The 26,091-nt window shown below is 46.2% G+C and overlaps 1 protein-coding gene across 5 annotated transcripts in view; it reads right to left on the bottom strand.

The window, feature by feature from the left end:
* The window catches only part of PRPSAP1 (phosphoribosyl pyrophosphate synthetase associated protein 1), a 44,239-nt gene extending 22,244 nt beyond the window's left edge, over positions 1-21,995 (bottom strand). Inside the window, exons 1-4 of one of the 5 annotated variants that reach the window (XM_032792836.2) lie at positions 21,899-21,995; positions 20,578-20,689; positions 7,861-7,913; positions 5,471-5,537 (exon numbers count right to left, since the gene is read on the bottom strand). In XM_032792836.2, coding sequence (XP_032648727.1) covers positions 5,471-5,537; positions 7,861-7,913; positions 20,578-20,660 — 203 coding nt within the window. In that variant the 5' untranslated portion in view covers positions 20,661-20,689; positions 21,899-21,995. The other 4 variants (XM_032792835.2, XM_032792837.2, XM_032792838.2 and 1 more) reach the window with 4 other exon arrangements.
* Between the last annotated feature and the right edge of the window lie 4,096 nt (positions 21,996-26,091).

The following is a 26,091-nucleotide window of genomic DNA, read 5'->3' as shown; positions in this document are numbered from 1 at the left end:
AACCTTACCCACCCTATTATACCAGTTATCATGGGCAAATTCTCAAGTTATAAATCAGTCCTGCAATAGGTCATCAATCTTCACCCTATATACGCCTGCTTTTGTGGGGTACAGAACAGTTGTGTAGTCATTTGGTGTGAGCCTTAACAAGTAAAGCTAAATGAGCCAACTGTCATTAGTGTCAGAAAGGACCATCAAGATCATCTAGCCTGACCTCCTGCATACTGCAGCTATGCTGGGCAAGAGGAATGTCATGGTAAAACCTCAGCTCTGAGACTCCCATGAATAGAGCCCTGCAAATCCGCAGATATCTACATCATATCCATGGACCACATTTGCAGACAGTGGATAGGCCGCAGATACCACTGCGCAGGGCCCTACTCACCAGTGGTGTCTGGGCTGCAGCATCCGGGTCGGGCAGCCCAGGGGGTGCAGGTGCTCGGGGTTGGGCGGCAGGTCAGAGTTGGGGCTGTCCAGCACCTGCTCACCGCACTGCTTCTTGTTCAGCAGCTCAGGACCCACAGGCAGCACGAGTGTCCCCCTCATGGCCCATCCTGCCAGCTCCGGCCCTGCTCCCAGTCCCAGGCTCATCCTGCCAGCTCCGGCTGTGCTCCCAGTCCCAGGCCCATCCTGCCAGCTCCGAATGTGACGCAACACACACTGCTGCTGCCATGTGCTGTCACTTGTTAGCCCCCCAGCAGGAGTATGCAATGCCCCTTTCCCCCAGCCCCTCCTCCCCATGCCACCTCTTCTCCTTGAGACCTCACTCCTGTGCTGCCCCTTACCCCTGGTCCTCAGCCTCAAGCTGTCTCTTCCCTGCAAGACCCACTCCCCACCCTGCTACTTGCTCCCTCCTCTCCCCCCTCACTAGCCCTTGTGAGACAGCTTGCTACTGTGGATACAGGTAAAAGACGGCTAGAGGATGCGGATGCACATTTTGGTATCTGCGCAGGGCTCTACTCATGAAGTTTTGTCTTCCAAAAGTCTATTGCAGCTCCACAGAAGCCACTGCAGGCATCTCAGGCTTCTGATTACTGTCCTTCATCCAGTCATAGCATTCTGCCCACACTGAGTTCCGCTTTCCCCTGAACACCAGGGTACCGTCCCTGAAAGTACTGAGACCAAGAGTTGTCAGAGTGACATTCCATTCAACTTCTGATTTGTTTCTTGCTTATCAAGTGTTACACAACTAACTAGACCCATCTTCATTATTTCCCCCATCCTCTGGAAATGAACCCCCATTTATGTTTCTTCGTGAACATTCTGAGCGTTTGTTAGCCTGCTGGCTCCATCAGCCTGCATATACAATGGTACTTAGATACAAGAAAGCTTTGTTTGCTATGAAACACCCAGCCAAGAATTATATAAAACAACCCCCTGCCTCTCAGAATGGCAAACTAACAAAGAACCATTTATTTCCTTCAGTGGCATAGTCATGTCAGTGGGGCTGCGAGGTGAGAGAAAGATGCTATCAGCGTTACATTTCTGGCTTTTTTTTTTTTTTAAAACCTGTTTACAGGTCCCTTTGGAATTTCTGTTTTATACCACCTTCTCTTGAATTATACTTTTACATCACAGGAAAAAAAACAAACACAGATGAGGGTTGAGTACCACTGATTTTGAACGCTTCCATGACAGTAGCTAGGTTCTCCTATTCAGGAAAAAAAAAACCCATATATGATAAACATAACAGAACTGAGGAAGGAGAAGAGAAACTACTGTGGTGAGTACATCATTTAGTAGATTGCACAAAAGCAATAAACTTTACGTGGCTTGTCACCTTTGCCTCCTTATGTCTATGCCATCCCTTCCTTCTGGAGGAAATGCTGCACTACTACTTATTCCCTAAGGGCCTGCACCAAAGTTGTTCAACAAACTGTATTACCTCTGGATTTTCTGATTACTACCCTGAATCATATTTATGCACTCAGCTCTTACACCTTAGCCTACACACCTTCTCCTGAATGGCCTCTCTGCAACTAAACAGTTTCCCTGTTTACAGTCTATTTTATCTTTCACCATTATTCCTGCAGTCTGGAGCCTTTGTGATTTTCCAACCTTTCCTTGCGAAATTCACAGAGTTATTTGTTCTAGTGGTTTGTGATGGGGTCTCCATCCCACACAAGGCCTGACGGGGTTAAGGTGGGACAACTACATAGGCTGCACCTGGAGGAGGAGCCAGAGCACGATAAAGAGGATGTTCAGCTGCACAGGAACAAGAGGACCTGTATAAAGCCCAATAGCTGAGAGGAAAAGGGGGCTGCAGAGAGAGAGAGGGTGCAGTCACTAGGGTGAAAGGCGGCAAAGTAGGAAGCAGCCCAGGGATACAGCAGCAAGGCTTAAGATTACAACAAGCAGTCAAGGTCTGTGCAGAGTCCCTAGGCTGGAATGCAGTGTAAACGGCAGGCCTGGCTTCCCCTGCCAGACACTGGAGAAGTGGCACCATTAAGGGGCAGTGAAAGGGAAGACTGACCGAATGGATCTCAAGAGACTTTGAGAACGCAGCCTGCCCTGGAAAGGAAAATTATAGGGACCTGACTAGCGAGCGAAGCCACGAAGCAGGACAAGTTGCATCCCAAAAGCACAAAACAGAGTGACAGAGTACAGAGGTTGTGGAATCTCTATCTCTGGAGATATTTAAGAGTAGGTTAGATAAATGTCTAGACCATCCCTGATAGACAGTATTTGGTCCTGCCATGAGGGCAGGGGACTGGACTTGATGACCTTTCGAGGTCCCTTCCAGTCCTAGAATCTATGAAACTGCAGAAAGGGGTGTCAGCCTGGCAGAGCTAATCCCCAGATGTAGCCAGAAGGAGGCGCTCCAGGGGTGGGCAGAGCACCCAGTGACATGGCTAAACAACTGGCTCAACAGAAGAGAGATTCTACTATGCAACACTCCTGGAGCCTGGCAGCTCATTCCATTCACACCCCACTACCTTCACCTTAGCTTCTGGTATCTCAATTTATTATCAGCTCTTCCATCTTTACTACTTACAGGATGATCCCATAGTATTTGAACAATATTTTAATATCAAGTTCTGTGCTGCTGAGGAGTCTGTCAAGATGGGAAGTTGCTAAACAATAATCCATTCGCTTCCTCTCCTCACACTCCTGCTTGGCTGACTTAAAATCCACTGCAGAATGGAGACAACGTTCAGCTTGTCCTCTCTAAGCAATGCAGTGAAGGACACATGAAGCTGAATAAAGAACCCTGTCTGCATCACAGTGGCTGCTCATTTGGAGGACAAGCTCTTTCAACACTCATTCAAAGATAAAAGAGCAGAGATTTTTACACAGGAATGATCAAGTCCAGTCTGAGGAAGGACAAAATTCTTGACAAGTTGACAACAATTAGTAAAACGTTTGTGTTTTCTACTAAGTTACTGCCTGCTCAAATTTTGAGTTGTCATTTCCCTGACTAAAATCCCTCATCTGGCTCAGATTTACATCATCAGCAGTGTTTGCCCAAACACCCCCATCCTACTAGCAGGTTTTGGGGAAAAATAGTGGGTCTGGTTAATCAGTCGGGGAGGAGACTCATTTCCTCACTGGTACATAAGTGATGTGAGAATGGCTTTTCTGGGAATAGACTATCTAAGGTATAGGCTGAATAGTTTTGAGAAAGGAACCCTCAGAGCAGCCAGTCCTGGGAAAAAGATTCAAGCTGATCTTCTGTTGTCACTGATATTTTTATTAATGAAGCCATGCCTTAGGAAGGGGATGAGTTTGAACTTGTTTAGTATATGGACTGTATTTGCAGAGCAGACTGGAAAAGGCTTCTGCTCATAAAATGTTCCACCATCAATTTGTTCTTGAGTGCTGGTGAGCAATGCAACAACAACAGAATGTGCAACTTGGGAAAAAGCCCTGAAAGCACATGAGTTTTTTCACTTTGCTAGGCAATAACAATGCAATATTCACCTCTGGTAATTTTGCATCTTTAAGAATAGTATGAGACCTAGCTGCAATTACTGTTTTTAATACTCCAGCACTGATTTTCACTGACTGCACTAACCACTTGGCAAGAAGCCAGCAATGAGTGCACACCTTCAAACTCAGCTCTTTGAGACACTTCACTATCCACCTATTCTGCCGGAATCAAGCAAGATTCTCAGGGTAGTGGATGGTTTTTTAAGCCCACCATTTCAGTATTTCTTTGCCCTCCTAACCCAAAGCCAGTATAGTCCAACCTAGAGAACAGGTAGACCCACCTGAGGAGGTATGCCCAAAGCACAGGTGGGTAAACTCTTTGGTATGAGGGTATGGTATCTGGGTATGGAAATTGTATGGCAGGCCATAAATGCTCATGAAATTGGGGGTTGGGGTATGGGAGGGGTTGAAGGCACCGGCTGGGGGTGCAGGCTCAGGGGAGAGGGGGTCAGGAACAAGTTCAGTGTGTGGGAGGGAGCTCTGGGCTGGGGCAGAGGGTTGGGGTAGCGGGGAAATAAAGGCTCCAGCTGGCAGTGTGTGCTCTCGGGTGCAGGAGGGTGAGATCAAGGGGTTCTGGGGGCAGGAGGGGGATCAGGGCTGGGCAGGGGGTTGCGGCGCTGGAAGGGGTAAGGTGCGCAGGTTCCAGGCAGTGCTTACCTCAAGGAGCTCCAGGAAGCAGCGGCATGTCCCTCCACCAGCTCCTATGGAGCAGAGGTGTGGCCAGGCAGCTCTGTGCACAGCCCTGTCCGCAAGCACCACCCTTGCAGCTCCCATTAGCATGCAGAGCCCCCGGGCTGCCCTATGCATAGGAACCAGAGCGGGGGACATGCTGCTGCTTCTGGGAGCTGCACAGAGTAGGGGCAAGCCCTGAACCCCACAACCCGGCAGCAGCTCGAGGGCCGGATTAAAACATCTAAAGGGCCAGATGCAGCCCCCGGGCCGTAGTTTGCCCACCCCTACTCTAAGGCCTACCTAAGAGCCAGAATGGAATGGTACAGTAGTGTGGAAGTACAGGAAAGAGTCAGAGCTTCAACATTAATTCAGCTTCACATCATTACAATCAAAAGGAAAGGAAATAGAAACTCAACCTGTAATGAAAGCAACAGCCCCTATTGTTGCTAGCTCTGCTGCTTGGTAACTGGAAGGCAGAGGAAATTATATATCCTGAAATGGAAGTGCCAGTCAAAATCACTGAGCAAGAAAGTCTGCAAGGACAACACAGCACAGAACACACAAGTTTTCATTCACAGCCATCAGTTTTATTTGCCGTTGCTTGAAGTGGCACACTTAGCCTATCCGATGAAAAGCTTCTCAGCTGATTGTGGTACAATCAACTGATCCACTGGGAATTTTGACAGGGAAACACCACCCTCCCAACAGAAATGGATATCAAGGCAGCAGCACTGGTAAAAACACACTATTATTGTAGCAAGTAGATATGAAACCTCAGAACAAATCCACTGAGCTGGAAATTCAAAGCACACTCCAGTGGATAGGATCCTCATGATCACATATTTAAATTAAGCCAGAATGCACCTACCTGGGTATTGTCTGTATAATGAAGATATCTTGGCCCCGGACAGATTCTTTTATTTCAACTCTTGTTTCTGAAGAGGACAGAAAATAGTCAGCCCTAAGCTGTTGCTTGGGAATGAAGCAGATAACGCAGCATATTGATAGCAACTTTTCCCAGCAGGTCAGGAATAAGGGTCAGATAAAGCAACGGAGTTTTAAAACCCACCCTATCTAGACACAGAAAATTTACATATTAGATCATAAACAAGTGAGCCGGCTGGATTTTCCAGATGGCTGCTCTTAGGAACCAAGGAATTTGCATGATGTAGCATTGAGATATTAATTACATCCCATGGTAACTACAAACAGAGGGAGAATTGGGTCGAACTGCAATAACTTTACATGGGGGGTGGGGGGGGAGTGGGGGGGCAGAGAATTACTCAACTCCTACAAGTTGTTGCACCTCCAAAGAAGCATAAAGCTGTCCGGAGATTTTCTATTTCCTTTCTCTTGCTGACGATAGCTGTCAACACCACATTCAGTGAACAAACAAATATCAAACATGTAACAGCCCATAGCATTTTATGAACAAGGGAATAAGCCCTTCTATATCTTAGGGCGAGGTCAGCGCTGTACTTACAGGCTAGTACACAATAACATACTTTGAATTCTGCACTGCATCTTTTGTCTGGCTTTTGAAGCAAGCAGACACTCTCCCCCAATTGGAGAGAGACAGTTTCAGGTCAGAAATCAAAGTCTGCACTTAAACCATCTCTCCCTTGCCTCTCAAATTTCAAGTTACAATAAGCCAACTAGTGAACCAGCTCTGCAAGGCAGAACAATACTACTAGGGTATGAAGACTTTTCAAGCACTCTTTTTCCATACATTCATGATAAGAGGCTTAAGTTGGTGGGAAGGGGAGAGAAAGATGGGGCTGGTTTAGCTGGTTGCAAAATTTGAAGTCCAATAATTTGGGCAATTGTGCCAACTTAAAGGGATTTAGCTCAAAAAGATTAATGATTTGCAGTGCAGTGACGAAGGATGAATCTGTACTATGAAGCAAATATCCCAATTTAAAGGTTGTATCACAGTAAACTCAAAAAACAGCGAGCATAAGCCAAGACTCATGCAGAAAGAGCCAGTCACCATAAGTTACAATGGCAGCCTGCACAGATAGAGCAAAACCTGAACACACAAGGAGTTATGGATGATGCTCTATAATTGTATACGGGCAGCAATTAAAATCCCAACAGCTTAAAATATCCATATTTTGACTGCTCAGGACTGAATGAGCACCCACTGACGATAACACCCTCTTGGGGCGGTACAGTGCAAAACTGGCTGAACGTTCCTCACTGTTGTGGCAAATAAGCAAGCCAACAGACAAGCTGCAAGGTCTTATTGCTGACATATAGAACATTTATTGTCCTAAGACTGGAGGTACTTATAATAGCGTACATCATTCTGTGTACCACAAGGCAACTAAGGTCAGCTGGGTGATCCTTGCTATGTTTCAGCCTGGTTTGGGCCAGGCTCCCTAGCAGGTAAGGAATTCTTCAGATGGGATCCTTTTTGTAACTGTCTGTCAGAGTCCCTCGCAAGTTTTGAAACTCATTGTACAGACTTCCACTTCAATCATTCCTCCTGTTTCTACTTACTCCTCTGTGCAAATGGCAGTGGAGAATTGAAATGCTAAATTGCAGCTAGGCCACTGAGCTCTTTTTTTGGCTAATAAACATTTGTTTCAACAAATCACTCAGACAGCTGAAGACAGGTGCCCAAATACATTTAAATAAGAGATAAAGTTGAACAGGGTTCAAAAAAGAACTAGATAAGTTCATGGAGGATAGGCTCATCAATGTCTATTAGCCAGGATGGGCACAGATCCAAAACCATACTCTAAAGTGTTCCTAGTGCCTAGACTATTTGCCAGAAGCTGGGAATGGGCAAAAGGGGATGGATTACTTGATCATTACCTGTTCTGTTCATTCCCTCTGGGGCACCTGGCATTGGCCACTGTGGGAAGACAGGATCCTGGGCTAAATGGACCATTGGTCTCACCCAGTATGGTCATTTATATTTAACTTCTAGGGTCCTCTTTGAGTAACTCTTTGAATTTGCATTCTCTCTAGACTGGGACGACAGCACTCGTAGAGAGATCACCCAGTCTTTTATAGATGTGGAAACTGAGGAATGGACCAATTTATTGACTTGCCTAAGGTCAGACAAGAAGTTTAGCAGAGGCAGGAATAGGAATGATCTCTTGACTTAAAAACACAAGATCGTCCTTTTCCCTATAATGTTTCTCTGTTACCTGGTCTCTTATTACACAAGTTTGGTTAGCAGATTTACCACTAGTTAATTTCTAAATGTAGTAGCGAGACAGGCTTGCAAGCATAATAACACTGACTCACCTCCATTGGTTTCCTGGTACACCGCAGATTTTCCCAACTCAACACCAAGACGCCTGATAAAAAGGGGGGAGGAGAAGGTTAAAAATAGATTAAATTGGTTTGTTTTCTAAAGCATTGGTGTTCTGAGGTATTAAATGGCTCACCATATGAAGTTTAGCCTTATATAACATAGTATCAAATAAAAATTACAGCATGTGTAAATTATTTATCCAATTACCAAATGGAGAATTTAGTAAAAAAATGCAAGCTGCAATGTTCAGTCTAAGACTTATTCATTTTAAAAGCTGTGTGTATTAAATGTGACTCTCAAGGCTCTTTACTTGTGAAGGTATTTAAAAAAGGCCATACAAATTATCTAGTCTCTTCATGAATGCTACTATCATTCACCTATCAAGTAACTTGTTTACTTTAATGTTATCTAAGGTATGGTAGGAGGCAGCAGCAGTGCTGGGGCAGACTAATGATACAGCAAGAACAGTCAGTCTTTTCAGATTTATCAGATGCTCTATCGCCAATGGTACAGAATGAAGTGTACTCTCAACCAGAAGACATACATTTTAAAATGAAATGGGATAGAACCCAAATGACTGCACTCTTTTTTTTTTTGTTGTTTTTACTGACCTAGTATACCTGCCCCAACAGCACATAAGATTAATACCCACACTGGGGTCTATGAAAAAAACCCAGAGCTAGGAGATTTCAATCTCAAAGCAGAACTGTACATTAAGTTTCTGTGCTTCTTCACAATACATTAACACACTTAAAAATTCACCGCACTGACCCATCTTCCCTTGCCATCCTTTCAGGGTCCCACTCACCTGTTTGGATTGGTTTCATTTTCAAATGAAATTTTCTGATTTTTCAGATTACTTTACACATTTTTCTGATGTCAAATACGTAAAACTAAAACCGTCCATTAAGAAGTCAATTAAAGGCATCTATTTTTTATGTACAGATACACAGAATACAAAACATAACTTTAGAATTCTACTTACTGTTATATACTAAAGATCCTTTTAACAAGCCTCTTAGGGGTATGTTGACACTGCAGTAAAAGACCTATGGCTGGCCTGGGCCAGCTGGCTCAGGTTGTGGGGCTATAAAACTGGAGTGTAGATGTTCGGGCTTGGGCTGGAGCCCAGGCCCTGGCACCCTCCCCGTCAGTGTCTTAGAGACGGGGGCTCCAGCCCAAACTTAAATGTCTACACTGTAATTTGGCAGCCTCACAGCTAGGGTGACCAGATGTCCCAATTTTATAGGGACAGTCCCAATTTTGGGGGTCTCTCTCTTATATAGGCTCCTATTACCCCCCACCCCTATCCCAATTTTTCACATTTGCTGTCTGGTCACCCTACTCACAGCTCGAGACAGCTAACCCAAACCAGCAGCTGCTGTATGGTAGGTTTTTACTGCAGTGCAGACATACCCTTAAAAGACTCCATTGTTTTATGAAGTAGGTTTCATTACACTGTGTGTGTATTTAACATATTTCCAAATTAATTTGCTGTATTTAAAATGTAACTATACTAAAAGATAATTTGTTTAAAAGGTATCTGATTACAGGTGTAATTCATCTAGAATGCTCAGCTAAGATATCTCAATGACACGTAGATGCTCTATTCTGCACAAGTGTGCGTGCGTTTCAGCTCAGCTGAGTCAGAGGGTAGTTAGACTGAGCCCTGAATATTCTTGGCCTTTTCAGGCTTTTCAATGAAAAGGATTATTCACTGAATCACCAGTTGTAGTTGTGTGTCTAGTAAATACATTCTTTTAACACATAGGTTTTCCTGTTAGTTTCATGGATCTTTACATAAATACAAAATATGTAGGCACATACATAAATACTGCAGCTAGAAAAGAAACCTCAAAATAAAACTTATTTTTGAGAACACAATTATTTTTATGCTTGTGTCACAAGCCTGTTCTAGCCACAATTTTTACTGCCAATGGCCTATAGCCAAAAAAAAGATACCGTAATTAGCTGTGTAGGATGAGGTGGTGGTGGTGAAGTGCAGTGATGGTCAGGGCCAGCTCCAGCTTTTTTGCTGTCCCAAGTGGCGGACAAAAAAAAAGAAACCCGATTGAGCTGCCGCCGAAGTGCCACCGAAAAGGAAGACAGGGAGTGAAGGACCCGCCGCCGAATTGCCGAAGACTGAAGGAGGACCGGTTGAGCTGCCTCTGAAGTGCCGCTGCTGCCCCAACCCGGATGTGCTGCCCCAAACAACGGATGGATTGCTGCCCCTTTCTATTGGTCGCCCCAGGCACCTGCTTCCTTCGCTGGTGCCTGGAGCCGGCCCTGGTGATGGTGCAGACATTCATTTACAAGGTGCTCAAGTGTCTAAAAATGGCTTAGTCTTCAAAAGGTCACATAACTAGAGATGTACTGAAAAGGAGCTGGTGACTAGGATACTGTAGTTTTTGCCTACTCTGTGGGTGTTATTTGGATTTTAAACTGATGCCTCCATTGGGCAAAACGGAGTTCTGTTTACTGTCTCATTAGAAGGACAACACTAGGTGGTACTATCGGTCTATGGTATTATGAAAGGGTAGAAAAGGAAGGAGAAAGTCTCCAGTTTTTATTACTCCCCGGGGTCCACACATATTGTTATTATATCGCTTTTCAACCACGCATATTGAAGTACTTTACAAAGGAAGATATCCCTTATCCCTATTTTACAGATTGGGAAACTGAGGCAGGGAGTTTATGTAACTTTTCCATTACACTCTTAGTACCTATCAGCAGCAGAACCAGGAACAGAACCCAGAGATGAATCTCAGTTCTGTGTCCTATCCAGTAGGGCATGCTAACTGCTTAAGAGTGCAGGCAGACAAGACATAGGTTCCAACTCCTAGCGGAAGGAACACAGCAGCCTGCAGTGACCTAGCAAAGTTTGTCAACCAGTAAAAAGGTAGCTCCCTTCTAAGTATCACTGCTTCAACCCAAAGCTGGCAGCTTGCTATGCACAACCAAGCTCTGACAAACCTGAATGGAGAGCTGTCAGGCTGTCTCAGCAAATGCAAGTCCTTCAGTTGAAAGGCCTATAGAGCATTTGCTTCCATTTTGTAGCCTGATGGGATTCTGCAGCCCTCCTGATGACAAAACCAGAAACTTAAAACCATGGAGGTTTGGCCTGCTACTGAGAGATTCAACTCAAAATCTAGAGAACAAAAAAAAACAAAAAACCCCAAGGCATTGGAAAAAAGATGCCTAAAAATGTGAGCTCTTTCTTCCATGAGTGCACAGAAATTCACACAACCAGTTTTTGGAGATGCATGAATTCCGACTTCACAAACAGGCAATTTATTCTGCTTTCTCCATTTGGAAAAGGTGTTCTGCTAAAGAGACTGTCACCCAGATACCTGTAGCCAACCACTGATCTAAGGATAGTAAGCAATCTAAGCATACGGAAAGCCTTTAAAATACTTTAGCTGGAAAGATCTTAGCAAAATGCCATTCGGAAAGTGGCAGATTCAACACTGCATAGTGTAGATAAATAAAGAGAAGGTTTGCAATGCTTTGAGAGGTTGCACTGGCAAGAGCCCAGTTACGCAGAGCAGGACACAAGAGCCTGATGCTTCAGAATTAATAGAGCAGACGATGCAAGCTAGGTTCTGTGCTACTGAAATAAGAGGCTAAAAGAAGGCAAGTTAGCTCCCTGAACAAGTGAAGGCCAGAGAGTCACGTTTCAGTGTAACTGATCTGGTGCAGCTCAGGTTTAGCTAACAGGACAAGAGAAAGTAAAAGTATTGAGAACATACTTGTGGATACTGTCATCAGTCCATAAACCTCAAAGTACTGACTGCTCAGAAACACTAGAGAAGGCAAGAGTTGCATTGCAAGTTACCTTTTTTTAATACATGGAATATTATTTGTACAGTGTTTTCTCAGTAGTTAGACACCTGATCTGCAGCGAGGATGTACAGAGCCATCAACCAATGGTTTCATAAAATCCAGGCAGTTCAAGCAGATTGAGGCCTTTATATCAACTCAGTTTAAGTAATAAAGTACTCTACGTTAGTTTAAGTGTTTTTACGAAATCAATATAACTCCTTTGTGCAGAATCAGTTTCTGCACACTTGTGTAGCTAGTCTTCAACTCTGTCCTAAAAGGATGCTGATAACAGCCTTGACTAGATCAGGGTTCTATAGTTGCTTGTTTACCGCTTAAAGGCAGAGGTGGGGCAAGGGTGATGTCAGACTCCCTCTGGAGAGGACTGAATTCCACAGAATTACTTATTATCATTTATGTCAACAGGAGGTTTGCACAAGGGTCCAGGGTAGAATATGGCCTTACGGAATAAAAACGTATGCACCTCTAACCCGATATAACACGAATTCGGATATAATGCAGTAAAGCAGCTCTCCGGGGTGGGGGAGGGCTGCGTACTCTGGCGGACCAAAGCAAGTTTGATATAATGCAGTTTCATCTATAATGCAGTAAGATTTTTTGGCTCCCGAGGACAGCGCTATATCAGAGTAGAGGTGTAGTTAGAGAGACAAGATGGGAGAGGCAATATCTTTTATTGGACCAACTTGTGTTACTGAGATAGACAAGTTTCTGAGTTTATACAGAGCTCTTCTTCAGGCCTGGGAAACATGCTCAGTGTCACAGCTAAATACAAAGAACATAAGAATGGCCCTACTGGGTCAGACCAATGGTCCATCTAGCCCAGTATCCTGTCTACCGACAGTGGCCAATGCCAGGTGCCCCAGAGGGAGTTAACGTAACAGGTAAGCGATCTCTCTCTTCCCATCCATCCCCATGCTCTGACAAATGGAGGCTAAGGACACCCTTCCTTACCCATCCTGGCTAATAGCCATGAATAGACTTAAATTCATGGAGGTTATCTGGTTCTCTTTTAAACGCTGTTATAGTCCTAGCCTTCACAATCTCCTCACGTAAGGAGTTCCACAAGTTGACTATGTGCAGCGTGAAGAAGAACTTTCTTTTATTTGTTTTAAACTTGCTGCCCATTCATTTCATTTGGTGGCCCCTAGTTCTTGTATTATGAGAATAAGTAAATAATTTTTCCTTATCTACTTTCTCCACGTCACTCATGATTTTATACACCTCTATCATATCCTCCCCTAGTCTCCTCTTTTCCAAGCTGAAAAGTCCTAGCCTCTTTAATCTCTCCTCATATGGGACCCATTCCAAACCTCTAATCATTTTAGTTGCCCTTCTCTGCACCTTTTCTAGTGCCAGCATAACCAACTGTTTAGCATAAGTAGATAATATATTTTAAGGGACCATTCAAGGTGAAGTAGCCCATTAACACCCCTCCAGTCATAAGGGGAAAGGCACCTGGAGGTGCAGGATAGTTGAGGTCCCAGAGACGCAAGCATGAGTCTGAACGTCTACACCACAATTTTACAGTCCCCACAGCCCAAGCCCAAGCCCGCTGACGCAAGACAGACATGGTGTTTAATTGCAGTACAAATGCTACAGTAAGGCCCTGTTAACTCCATGACAAGATGGTACCAAATCCCCCCCGTCTACAATTTTGTGACCGCAACCCCTACTTTTGGTGGGAATGTGAATTTATTCCAATACTCTGGATTACCCTCAGAATTGAAAATATTCATTGATGTTGTTATTTTCAAGAATGGGCTTCTTCGTTATGCTGTGCAGGTGGCCTGGCTCCATTTCTGAGGCATCAGCTCTCCCAGTGTTATCCAGGTTACCTGTCTCGCAGCTTCCCTCCCCAGATGTGTCAGGGAAGCAAGAATCTTGTAGCCAGCATCAGCAGCTCACCTCTCTGGGTCCCTGCCTTGGCTGCTGAACTGTTCTCTAAGCAATTCAACTCATCAGCTTACAATTCTAGCTCCCCAATTCTTGGCTACAAGGTGAACCTCTGCTGCCTGGCTCCATGGAACAGTGCAGGGAGCATGCACTAATCCAGTTAACCTCACCTTGTGCTGGAAGATGGAGAACAGCTCCCAGAAAGGCGGACACACAAAACAAGATGTCAGATGCCTGGGTACAGCAAAATGGCAAATTCTACAACAGAGACACTGATCTTTGTGGCACTGTAGGAAAATGTTGAATTCCACAGCCAAAGTATCATGGAGTTCATAGAGCACAGACTGAGATAGAATGTGGCAGTTCACACCTCTCAGGCCAGGTCTACACTACGCGCGAAAATCGATTTTAGATACGCAATTTCAGCTACGAGAATAGCGTAGCTGAAACTGAATATCTAAAATCGATTTACCCACCCGTCTTCACCGCGCGGGATCGATGTCCGCGGCTCACCATGTCGATTCCGGAACTCCGTTGGTTTTGGTGGAGTTCCGGAATCGATATAAGCGCGCTCAGGGATCAATATATCCCGTCTAGATCAGACGCGATATATCGATCCCCGAGCAATCGATTTTAACGCACCGATATGGTGCGTAGTCTAGACGTGGCCTCAACTGTTTCAGGCCTTTTCCAAACTCAGGCAGATGCCACCATATTGGTTTATGCTAGGTTCACATTTGAGGATTTTGTTTTGTTTTTAAAGTGAGAGCTGAGATTCTGGAGTACAACTCTGCAGCATGAGGTGCATTCTGTAGCACTGCAGAATACACCTTTCCCTTTCTTTCTAGATTAAACTGAAGATATTTTAAACTAACAGCATTGTGGGCTCCTGTCCACACATTTCCTACAACCTGTCATTTTTATCTGTCGAGTCCTCCTTACAATTCAGATTTTAAACTCTTTCAGGCAGGGGTTGTATCTGTCTCCTGTGAAGCACCTCGCACAATTCTGTGCCCTACGAAACAGTAACCACAGAGAAGACAATACAGCCTCTGCTTGATGTTACTTCATCTGTATGACCAGGCAAAACAATACAGATCCTTACCACCAGCAACAGGTTAAAGTTTAGGAGTTTTCTTCATTTTTTATAATTAGGTGTACAAAGACTCTTCATAGATGAGTTAGCACGGGGAGGATTATACCTTCAGCATTTACTTCCTCCACTCTATGACAGACACCAAATGCACATGCAAACTTATCTCCACATAATTTACATTCAAGCCTCAATGTAAATCAGGATTTAACATTGAAATTAATTAAAGAGAAAATGCTGTTTATATTTGCAGCTGAAACCTCCCAACCAGAATATAATTTCATCCTCGCATTGACCTCCTGGTTACACCACCTTTTCATTAACCTCTACTCAATGAGACACCAAAAAAAAGCCACAGTTTGTTCAAAATTGCCTGGAGTGCTACGGATTGCAGACCATGCTTGGGCTGACTGTATGGGAGTGACTGTGCCCTATGACCAGGATGGCAGAGGGCAAAGAAATCCATAGCCTGAGCATGAGCTGCCTGCTGTAAAACTTCTAAACACTGTCTACAGTCAGACATTCTTTCTAGTGCAACAGCAATCCTGCAACAAGTAGTCTGATTTCTCTTGATTTTGAATGGGTGAAAGGGGAAAGATAAACAGTAGATACTTTTCCTACTATACACACAGAGATTAGGTTTCATGTGATCAGTTCACATATCTAAGTCCTATTATCTCAAGGATACAAACTTGGCTTTTCCCCCTTACATAACTAGAGCCCTGCAAATTCACGGATATCTGCTTTATATCTGCAGATGCAGATGTATTGTTTACCATCTTAGCAGATCGAATCCAATTTTTTTTTTAATCCATGCAGGGCTCTAGCACAGCAGTTCTTAATGGGGGGTTGTTTCAGCGGGTCCTCCTGCAGTGCTCCAGCCCCACTCCTGCGTCAGGGCTCCAGGCTTCTGCCTCATGGGGCCGATGGACCCCCTGAAACCACTGATGCCCGGTTGAGAGCAGCAGTTCTCGAACTTCATCGCACTGCAACCCTCTTCTGACAAAAAAAGATTACTGCATAACCCCAGGAGAGGGGGAACCGAAGCCTGAGTTCACCTAAGCCCTGCCACCCCGGGCTACGGGGCCAAAGCCCAAAGGTTTCAGCCCTTGGTGGAGTGCCTATATATGCCCTGCCGCCCTGGGCAGTGGGGCTTGGGCTTTGGCCCCATGCCTCAAGCTTCAGCCCTGGGACCCAGCAAGACTAATGCCAGCCCTGGTGACCCCATTAAAACAGGTTCGTGACCCACTTTGGGATCCCAACCCATGATTTGAGAACCGCTGCTCTAGAGGGTGCTGGTGCAGATCCAAATTTTTGTATCCCCACAGGGCTCTACACAACTGCAAACTTAAAGAAGCTAAGCACCTGCAACTTCCACTCCAATCATCCGAAGCTGCAGGTGCTCAGCACCTCTCAGGATGAAGCCTCATGGGCATCATTTGTTCTAGTCAGGATGATAATCAAACAGTTGAACCATTAACATATGTTATGCAGATTCTCCCTTGCCCTTTCCAGTCTATTACTCATGAGTGCAGTTCCTCTAATGTGAGAGAGAAAGCAAGCAAAGAAGCATTATGCAAAATAAATTCCTGTTTGGTAAGGCTACTAACTCCATCCAAATCACCCAGAAACTCCCTCTCAAGGTGCCTCAAAACCCTATACTCCAGGCTGTGCAGTGACATTCCAGCAAAGAACAATGCTGCATTCATTTTATGTTCTTTCCTGACACTGTCTGCCATCCTTCAGTTAGCAGTTTACCTCCTTTTGTCCTAGGGCGCCAATGCAGTTTTATTCTCCAAGATTTGGTACCGTCCTGCAATGAGTCTTCATGTTCTAGCCTGAAGGAGACTGGGTGCTGTTCCCTACTCCTTCTACTCTGGGACAAATAAAGACAGATGGTACATAGAGGCCAGGGACCATGAAACTAGCAGCCCTGTGGGTCTGTAGTTTGATTCCTCCACATCATGCATTCTTTTGTTTTAGTCTTCTCCAAGAGATCCCTATAAGGAGGGCTGGACACAGCTTTTTTCTGGAACCCAATAGTACTGCCTCCTTCTTCAGCTAAAGAGAGTTGCTCACTAGCTAGGAGCACTTCTCTGGTTTAAAGGGGCTGTGTACAGGGCTCACTATGATCACACAAAGATCAGAACTCCCATTTTTAATACTATCCTTATTAGTCCATTCTGTTTATGCTCACAATTGTCTTTCTGTCTTTAGATCCCCATCATTTTCCATACTTAGAGCCAAATGAATGCTTATCTATACACACACATGTACACACGCCTGCAGTATGCACAGGGTTAATAGTAGTCCTCATTCTAGAGCACACTGGCATTCTCATGCATTTCATAGGCATTAGCAGACTTCAACTCCTCCTCTCAGCTAAAAGAGTGATGAGTGGTACATAGCATTTGTATCCTCTGCATGAAATACATTCTGCAATCAGAGAACAAGATCCAAGTGCATCTGTGGTGCTCCTATATTTAAATTGTTTTGTTGGTAGACCAGATGTTACTACCTCTGAATGCAGTGCCCACTAGAACTGCAATGGTCAAGGAACCATCTGTCTCTTACAAACACTGGTATTTTCCAAAGGAGGCTTATAATCAGGCTACACAGGTCCTCCTAGCTACAATGTGACACACAAGCCATCAGCCCAGGAAAAGGATTTACAAAAAAATAAACTTAACAGTAAAAAAAAACAACCAAACCAAAACAAAACAAAAAAAACAAGTTTATCTGAGATGCAAGTGAGTCTATAGGGTAGCTTGGGTGGAGGAGGGGGAAGGGGGTAGAATTGTACTGCTGTAACTGAAGTTTCTTTGTTGTTTAAAAAGAAAGTTTTGCAATATATTAAGTCATTCATGATATAGCATATGCTTATCTCCAGCACTGTCAAACATAAGCCAATCAAAAGGTACGGAAATTCAAAGTTAAAACTAAATCTGTCATTTACTCACTCATCATAGATTAGCAATGTAGGTGTCAGTAGCAGAGGATCTTAAAACTTTAAACTTGCTAGGAGTGCATAAAGTGGGTATTTGAACCTTGAGTTTTTCATTCTTGGGAGAATACAAAAGCCAGATGCTTAACATTTAATCTTTTGAAATATTCCACATATTCTCTAAACTGCAAGAGAGAATAAAGTGGAACTACTCGTGTACTTCCACTACCCTTAGTGGAAGAGTTAAAACAGATACCCTAAGGTTAATATTTGCAGGTTAAATACAGCTTAATTTGTAGTTTAGGTACTGAAATCCCCTAACAGAATCAAGGCATATTTCACCACATTTCCAAAGTTCACTTACCTCCTGCTTTCAACAGCTGCAATGTGCAGACTCCACACTCTTCCCAGCCCATCTACCCCCGCTCCCATCCAAGTCCAACTTTAATTGCTGGCTTTCATTTAGTGTGATAATCCAGCATGATAATTCTGCTGGGCTCATTCTCTGCACAAATGAAGAGTGACAGAGCTTGCATATGGGGAGTACATTTAAGTCATTCTTTCTTTATATTGCGTGTTGTTTTAAAGTTCTTTTAAATCTTATTCTAAAGGGTCACCAAAAAAAACTTTAAAGAAAACACACAATATTAGATGACAAACTCACCCTTATAAGCCTGCTCCAACCCTATTCAAAGGTGCAACTGACATCCCCAGTAGACTGCCTGCTGGGATATCACACTGAGTGGGAAGCCATCTTTTGCAACCTGAAAAAACAAGGTAAATGTTATAAGTATACCGAAGTGGTTCCACGACCTACTGTGGGAAGTCAGTTCATAATACTTGCAAATTGCCTTTGAATATTATTACTTAACTCCAACAGGCCTTTGCCATTTCTAACTAGTCTGAGCCTATTTCCTCCCAGGGTTACCTATATGTTTTGGGATTGTTACTTTAAACAAGTGCATGTAAGAATATTGACTTAATACCACCAATAGCTCAACCTTCGTAATTTAATACAGTTAGGCTGAGGCACAAAAGGAGGGGGCTTTTTTTTTCCAAAATGTCACTGGAAGCCATCCAGTGGATTATGGTTATATATTCTCTGGGGGCAGCTATGTTCCTATATGAAAGGATGAAGTTCCAGACATCTTTAAATCTTCACATCCATCTCTGCCTGATCAAATAAGATAGGAAAGCCGATGAAAGTGAACTTGGTAAGCGTGTGCTACACACACACAGTTATGCTTCCTGACCTTTGGAAGCCATAATCCTGCAAAGGTGAATGGTCCTATATTATCCCAAGCTACATCTTTCAGCGGAAGCTGAGTCATAAAAAAAGCCCAAAGAACTGGTGAACCAAGGTCAGCCGCTTACTATCCAAATACTGAAGACTTTTGAAGCTGCTTCCCCACTCCAGAGGAGCTGTTTGCAGAATACCATGTTGAAAAGAGAGAGATTTTTAAGAGAACAGAATAGGCATAGGTAAAACCACAATACATTTGTTGCAGTAAAATAAAGTTTGTAAGGATAAAAAATATTCAAAACCTTTGTACTCAGAATTGTATAGCTATGTGCTTGAGAATATTAGAAACAGTTTTGTGGAATGAACATTAAGCATTTCACCTTTTTCTTTTAAAAAAGATACACTCCACCTACAAATACACAAGCCAACATCTCCACCCTCCCCTGGAACACCCAAGATCATTGACCCCAAACACACCACACATTCAGTTTAAAGGAGATTATCTGTGTTAAGTACAGGACAAGGTTTATTTAACAAGCTAGACAAGCCATTCAACTAGCCAAGCTGTCTCTGTCAGTACTTCAAGTTCATAGCACACCTGCATTTGCCAATATCTCTGTGTTATATATCCCCTAGAGATAAGCTGCCTCTGTGCATTAGTGAAGGTACTATTACTGAAAAACAAGCACTGGGTCCCACCACCCAATTCTTGAGTTTGTTAAAAATTGTGGAATGGAACCTAAGAGTAAGTGGAGAAGAGACCAAAACCAGTTTGATGATGACAGCTGCACCCTGCTCAACTTTAAACAAATGCCCACTCCTTAGGAAAGCCACTTTGATATCAGAAAGCACCCAGCACTGTGCCCTATTTCAAACCAACTTAACAAAAAGTGAATGATAGAAGAAGAGTACAAATGTGTGTGTTACATTTTATAAACGAGTCATATTCAAGAGCACATTTTGTAGCTAGGTTTTGATAAGCTTCTAGATATCCCAGCACACAGGACTTAAAAATATTTCTCCACTAAATCAAGACTAAACTCTGCCTAGAAAGTGGGCTTAAGGAACAAACAAACACCTGTCCTCAAACTGGCAGGGTTTTTTTGGTAGCCTCTTCCACTCCTACTAAAAATTGGGTGTAGCTGACTTTTTATTAGCATACACTCCAGTGTCCTACTGGGTTTAGTAAAGAAATAGGAATGAGCTCAGAGCACACTGCTCATTCTAGTAAATGCGGAAGCTTTCAAATAGCAAAATCATAATTATGGATCTGAAAAAAGAATTCAGTACATTTTTTTAAAAAAAGCATCCCTCAAACCAGTTACATACATCACTAATTTCAAATAAGTCTACACAAGAGTCTCAGTATTTCTCTGCTGCAGTCCAATCTTCTTGCAGCAGGGTGATAGGAACCTGAAAGTGACATTAACTACAATGAGTTAAACCAACTGGTCTACTTTCGTTATTTAAACTTAGTTGCCAACAGTCAGCATCAACAAGGAAAACTAAAATCCGATTTTTCAAATGATCGCAGTTTTAATCATGTAAGGAGGCGTTAGTAACAGTTAAGGAAGGGATTTTTTGTAATATGATTTTTAACAGGATGTCCTTTTTGAACTAATTTGAAGCAAGCCTCTCCCAACTAATGGCGAGCACTTGGGGGAAAAGAAACAAAGTTGAAATAGGAGACTTACTCTGTGATCGTCTTTGCCAGCTCGGTGCAGGCTGCTGTGGAATTCGCCGAGAAGACCCGGTAGCCACTTTTGGCTGCATTCATTGCCAAGGAATCATGCAAACCCCTTGGAGCTCGAAAGTGAGAAAAAACAGATTTGTAAGGCAACAAAAGCTTTCTTGGCATCCTTCTCCACCTCTCAACTGCTATCACCGCCCCTTAGGGGGTGGGAGGGGAGATGGGTGAGTCCTCAGCAAGCTAAGATCTCCATAGCCCACTGCTACTGACGTATAAAAGAAAAGAATAAAATAAAATTAAAAAAAGCAGCAGTTGCAACAGGCTCGGATGGCCACCTGGCAGGCTCCAAAGGGAGTTCAAACAGGGACCAGTCAGCCCCGAATTAACTCTTTGTCCACTACCCCTAAAACCCGCCACCTGTGGGAGAAGAAGGAATTCCTGCCTGAGCATACAGGGGCCAAACAACACGCCGGGGGCAGCCGAAAGCTCGGCCTTTTGCTTCTAGTTTGGGTGGGTTGGAGCTGGGAATCTAGGGATCAAGCAGGACACGGGAGGGGGGAGAGGAGAAAACAGCGACCCGAGGGACAGGCTGCAGGGTGAGGGGTTCGCAAAGGAGCAGCTCCCGGGGGTTTAAATCCAAGTTACAGGGGAAGAGCGGGAGAGCTCTGGGGCGAGCTCGCAGAAGCCGATGCAAGGGAGGGGAGGGAGCAACTTTAAACACAAGCGGGGGGGAGGGGAATCTCAGGCGAGACAGCTGAGGTGCCCCGGACAATAGAGGCCAAGGGACCGGGGGGGAGAGGATACGGCCCTAGGGAGCCAGGGGACCCACAAACAGCCGCCAAAGCGTGGGCAGGAGAGAAGACCCCCGCCCCCCGATAAGAAAGGGGCAGGGAGTGGGGCTAAGAGGCGCAACAAGATGAGGCGCCGCTTAGGCCGCCGGGGGAGGGGAGCAATAGGGTGGCGGCCCCTAGGCCGGGGGCAGTAAGGGGAGGGTCCTAGGAAGTCCTGGGGGCCGTAAGGGGGAGGGGCCCCCCTAGTCTCAGGGGGGCTGCTGAGGGGCAGTCAGGCGAGTCAGTCCCTTTAAGATCAGACTGGGAGGGTCCCCTCAGGCAGATCCGGCGCTGCTACTGCTGCTGCCGCCCGGCCAGCCCGTCCCGCCGCCGCCTGGACGATCACGTCCGACCCCGACTCACTGCGCGCGCCCGCCCGCTCCCCCTCTCTGCCAACTTGCTGGCACGATCACTGAGCTGCCAGGCTAGAGCGCCACCTCACTTCGGCGGCCATTTTCTAATTAGACCTCCAGGCCTTCCTCTTCCCCCTCGCACCCCCTTCCACGCAGCCATCTTGAGTGAGGGCATTAAACTAGTATCGATACCGACGGAGGTGGACCTCGGTTATCCGCCACTTGACAGCTCCCTCAGGAGGGGATAAGATAGGAAGAAGCCTAGGCTGAGTTCCACCGCCGGGCGACGCAGTTGGGGCCGTTTATTTCCCGGCCCTGCGGTTATGGCTTCGCTTCCCGTAACCAAGATGGCCGCCGGGCTGGAGGCTCAATGGAAAGGCGAGAGCAGGCGCTCTGTAACCACGCTCACCGAAGTCTCTATGGTAGAAGGAGCGGGCTGTGGGAGAGGGGGCGGGGCGGGGCGGGGCGGGGCCGGGTGTCCCAGGATGGGCGGGACCGTCTGCAAACTGTGCAGAGGCGCTTGTGAGGGGTTAGGGTAACAGGGGAGGCGGACCTTGCTGGGGTCCCTGGTCTCAGTGCTCTGCTGCCCTGGCTGGGGGCTTCCCTTTCCACTAACACTGCCTGTTGGTGGGACTGGCCTGAGACCCACCAAACTCTTCACACCCCCGACCAAAGAGCCACCTGGCAGGGATGTATGTGCCCTGGTCCTGCATTGGAGTGGAACTAGCAACACTGAAGGGAGAGGACAGGCTCCTCATCCCACCCTCCATCCTCTTGGGAAACATGCCAGGCCAGATCCTCTCCAGAAAACGTACTCCCACCTCGGCGATCGCCGTAAAGATCCACTCCCGCATCCTGGCGTGAGACTGAGCGACACAAAATCCCCCTGGGTGCCTGTAGCAGAAGGAAGAATGGCAGGAAATAAAGCCCTGTACAAAGAGAATGTTCAGCCTTTCACGAAAAGTATTGTGCAAGGCTTCCCTGACTTATCTAGTCCCATCCCCTTTGTTTTAAAAATTGTGTTTGTACTAGCTGCTCCCGGTTATGAACTGTCCCAAAGTTTCATTAACCCAGAATCAAAGTTGCCAGGTGGTATCTCATGCCCTTCCAGAACATCATGTTTAGCTACACTCAAACCTCTGAAAACCAGGATACGCAAAGTTAAAATACACACATCACTTCCACAGTATAAACTGAACTCCCTGGAGCTGGCACGGCCACTGAGAAATTCTATCCATCAAAGTGCCCCCTCTGGGAATGTGAGCACCTCACAATCTTTGATCCAGTTGGGCTCACGTTGCCCCATGAAATAGGACAACGCTACTACCCCCTTTTACAGATGGGGAATTGAGGCACAAAGAGACTCAGGTACACTGCAATGAAAACTTGTGATGGGCTCATGCCAGCTGACTCAGGTTCCCAGGCAGGGCCAGCTTTAGGGCAATTCCCCCAATTCCCAGGAATCGGGCCCCACAGAGTCTGGAAGAGGAGCCCCGCACCCTTCTCTGAAGTGCCACCGGAAACAGTGGCACTCATCCCCAGCCCCAGCCTGCACCCCAACCCCAATTTTGTGAGCATTCGTGGCCTGCCATACTATTTCTGTTCCCTGATGTGGTCCTCAGGCCAAAAAATTTGCCCACCCCCGCTTTAGCCCAAGCTGCAATCAAGAAGCCCCTTAACCTGAGCTGCTGTGCTCCAGTACTGGACCTGGGTTTCCCAATTCCTATGCAAGGCCCCCAACCACTGGCCCATCCTTCCTCCAAAGGCTAAGTAAGGGGGCTTGCCATAATAAGTAGACGCAAGGAATGGCTAAGAGAATATTCCATTGTTTGTCCAGTGTTCTACTGCTCTGAATTCCAGCACTTCCCTGCATGTGTGCTCTGACTGCCATTAAATGGAGGGAGTAGCTGGAGCAGATTGGCAGAGTTGTTACTGTGAAAGATGAGAACTGATCTTGCCTCAGGGATTGCGTTCAGTCTGGTGGCATAAATGTCAGTGGTCTCCAGGGATCAATGAGAGGGTAAGTGAAAGGAATGTCTGTCTCAGAAGAAATCCTCAGGGCGAGGTGAAGGAGGTTGCCCTGGTGGAGCAGTTATGGGGAGAAATGGTTGAGAGACGGGGCATTTGTGTGGGGTGGAAATGACACAGATGGCTTCACTTCCCTTCAGCCTCCCACTCTGCAAATCTGGGGTGGTTTGTGTGGAATAGGTTCGTGTGTTGAGTGTTTGAATGAAGCAAGTTTTGCTTCAGTAAAGAGAAGGATTTTGTCCTACTGTGCTCGAGTGCTTTGTTCCCAGAATGGGCTGTAGCGTCTGTAAGGGCAGAGTGATAATATGGGTGTTACTGGCATATTGGGGCATGGCTCGGGGAGGGTAGAGTTAAGGTTGCATTGCAGGACTCATATGTGCCTTGTCTCTGTATTTCCTGGTTTTCAGGGGTTTACATTTCTGTTACCTTAACCCTTCACTTTCTGGTTTCAGAGGTTTGAGCTCTAACTCGGCATTCACAAAATTCTGGGGCAGTTAATTTCCTTGGGGTTGTTTGTTTGTTTTAAATAATTTAAATAATTTAAATAATTTCCCAGGTGTCCCCCTCCACTGCCTCTGGCTCCTTGGCCATGACTGGACCAGCCACAGAAGACACTGGATGCAATTAGTCCTTTCACTGCCTCTGCATTGCCCCTTTGCCTCCCAGCCGTTGGTCTGGCCCACACAGATCCTTCCTGCCCATCCTTCTCCTCCATCCCACGGGCAGAGCTGGTGTTGGTGTAGCCCCACTGGTTGAGGAGCTGGACAGCAAACGCAGGCAGTAACATGGAGTCAGTTGAGGCATATTTTGAAGAGGGAACAAACATTGCAGGACATAGATATGGGGAGAGGCTTGGTGGGTCAGAGCTGAAGCCCCCTTTACCTCCCACACCACGCAGCTTTAGGGTTGCCAACCCTCCCGGTTTGGCCAGGAATCTCCCAATATCGGGCTTGATCTCTGGAAGGCTACTGAAGACAATCTGGGAGATTTTAGTCTGCTAAAAGTCCGGCGGCACAATGGGGCTAAGGCAGGCTCCCTGCTTGCCCTGGCTCCATGCCGCTCCTGGGAGCAGTGACATGTCCAGCAAAGGCTCATAGGTGGAGGCACAGCCAGGGCATCTCTGCGTGCTGCCCCCACCCCAAGCACTGACTCCACAACTCCCATTGGCCAGGAATGGGGAACCGCAGCCAATGGGAGTTGTGGGGGCAGTGCTTGCAGGTAGGACAGCACGCACAGCTGCCTGCCCACCCGTGACCCTAGGAGCCACTGCTGGACATGCTGCCGCTTCCAGGAGCCACCTAAGGTAAGCACCACCCAGCCGGAGTCTGCATCCCAAATCCCCTCCTGCACCAGAATCCCCTGCTCCAGCCCTGAGTCTCCTCCCGCACTCAAATTCTCACTCAGAGCCCAAACCCACTCTGCATCATCCTGAGCCCCCTCCCACACCCAAACTCCCTCCCAGAGCCCTCACCCGAACCACCTGCCCCAGGTTGGAACCCCCTTCTGCACCCACACTCCCTCCTGCACTCCAACCCCCTGCCTCAGCCCCCTCCGATACCCAATCTCCCTTTTAGAGCCTGCACCCTGACCACCCTCCCACACCCCACAACCTCCTGCCCTAGACTGGTGAAAGTGAGTGAGGGTGGGGAAGAGTGAGCAATGGAGGGAAGGGGGCTGGAGTGGGGGCAGGGCCTCGGAGAAGGGGCGGGGCAAGGGTGTTTGGGTTTGTGCGATTAGACAATTGCAACCCTATGCAGCTTTGACCCTCTTTTCCTCTCTACACTCTCCTGCACTGCTCTGCCCTCCCTTCTTTAGAAGCAGTAGCCTGGTTGGGGCAGGGCAGAGACCTAGTGTTCCTTCCACTGATCAGGGAGGAACTGTTGAGGACTGGAAGGCAGGAATGAGGGCGGGTGTTAGGTAACTCCACACTGCTCTTCCCCTCCAAATACATTACTACAGGAGAGGACGCCCAATTTTCTCCCCTTGTGGCTTCTGCTCTGTCAGCACTACTAAGTTCCTATTGCGCAAACACCCCTTTGAGGAGGGATCACAACTGCCAAAAAACCAAGCAAACGCTGGGCAACAAGTGTCAAAGTCCAGGTCAACTGCTCGGGCTCACCCTCTGAGGCTGAAAATACCAGGGTAGACATTCTTACTTGGGCTGGAGCCCGGGCTGTGAAACCCAGCGACGGGAGGGTGGTTAGGAGCTCAGGTTCCAGCCCCAGCGGGAACATCTACACTACTTTTTTTAGCCCTGTAAGTTCAAACTCCATGAGCCTGAGTCACCTGACCCGGGATCTGAGACTC

The sequence above is a fragment of the Chelonoidis abingdonii genome, chromosome 13 (genome assembly GCF_003597395.2).
Source record: "Chelonoidis abingdonii isolate Lonesome George chromosome 13, CheloAbing_2.0, whole genome shotgun sequence".
Classification (NCBI taxonomy): Eukaryota; Metazoa; Chordata; order Testudines; family Testudinidae; genus Chelonoidis; species Chelonoidis abingdonii.
This window is presented reverse-complemented; position numbering and strand designations above follow the sequence as displayed.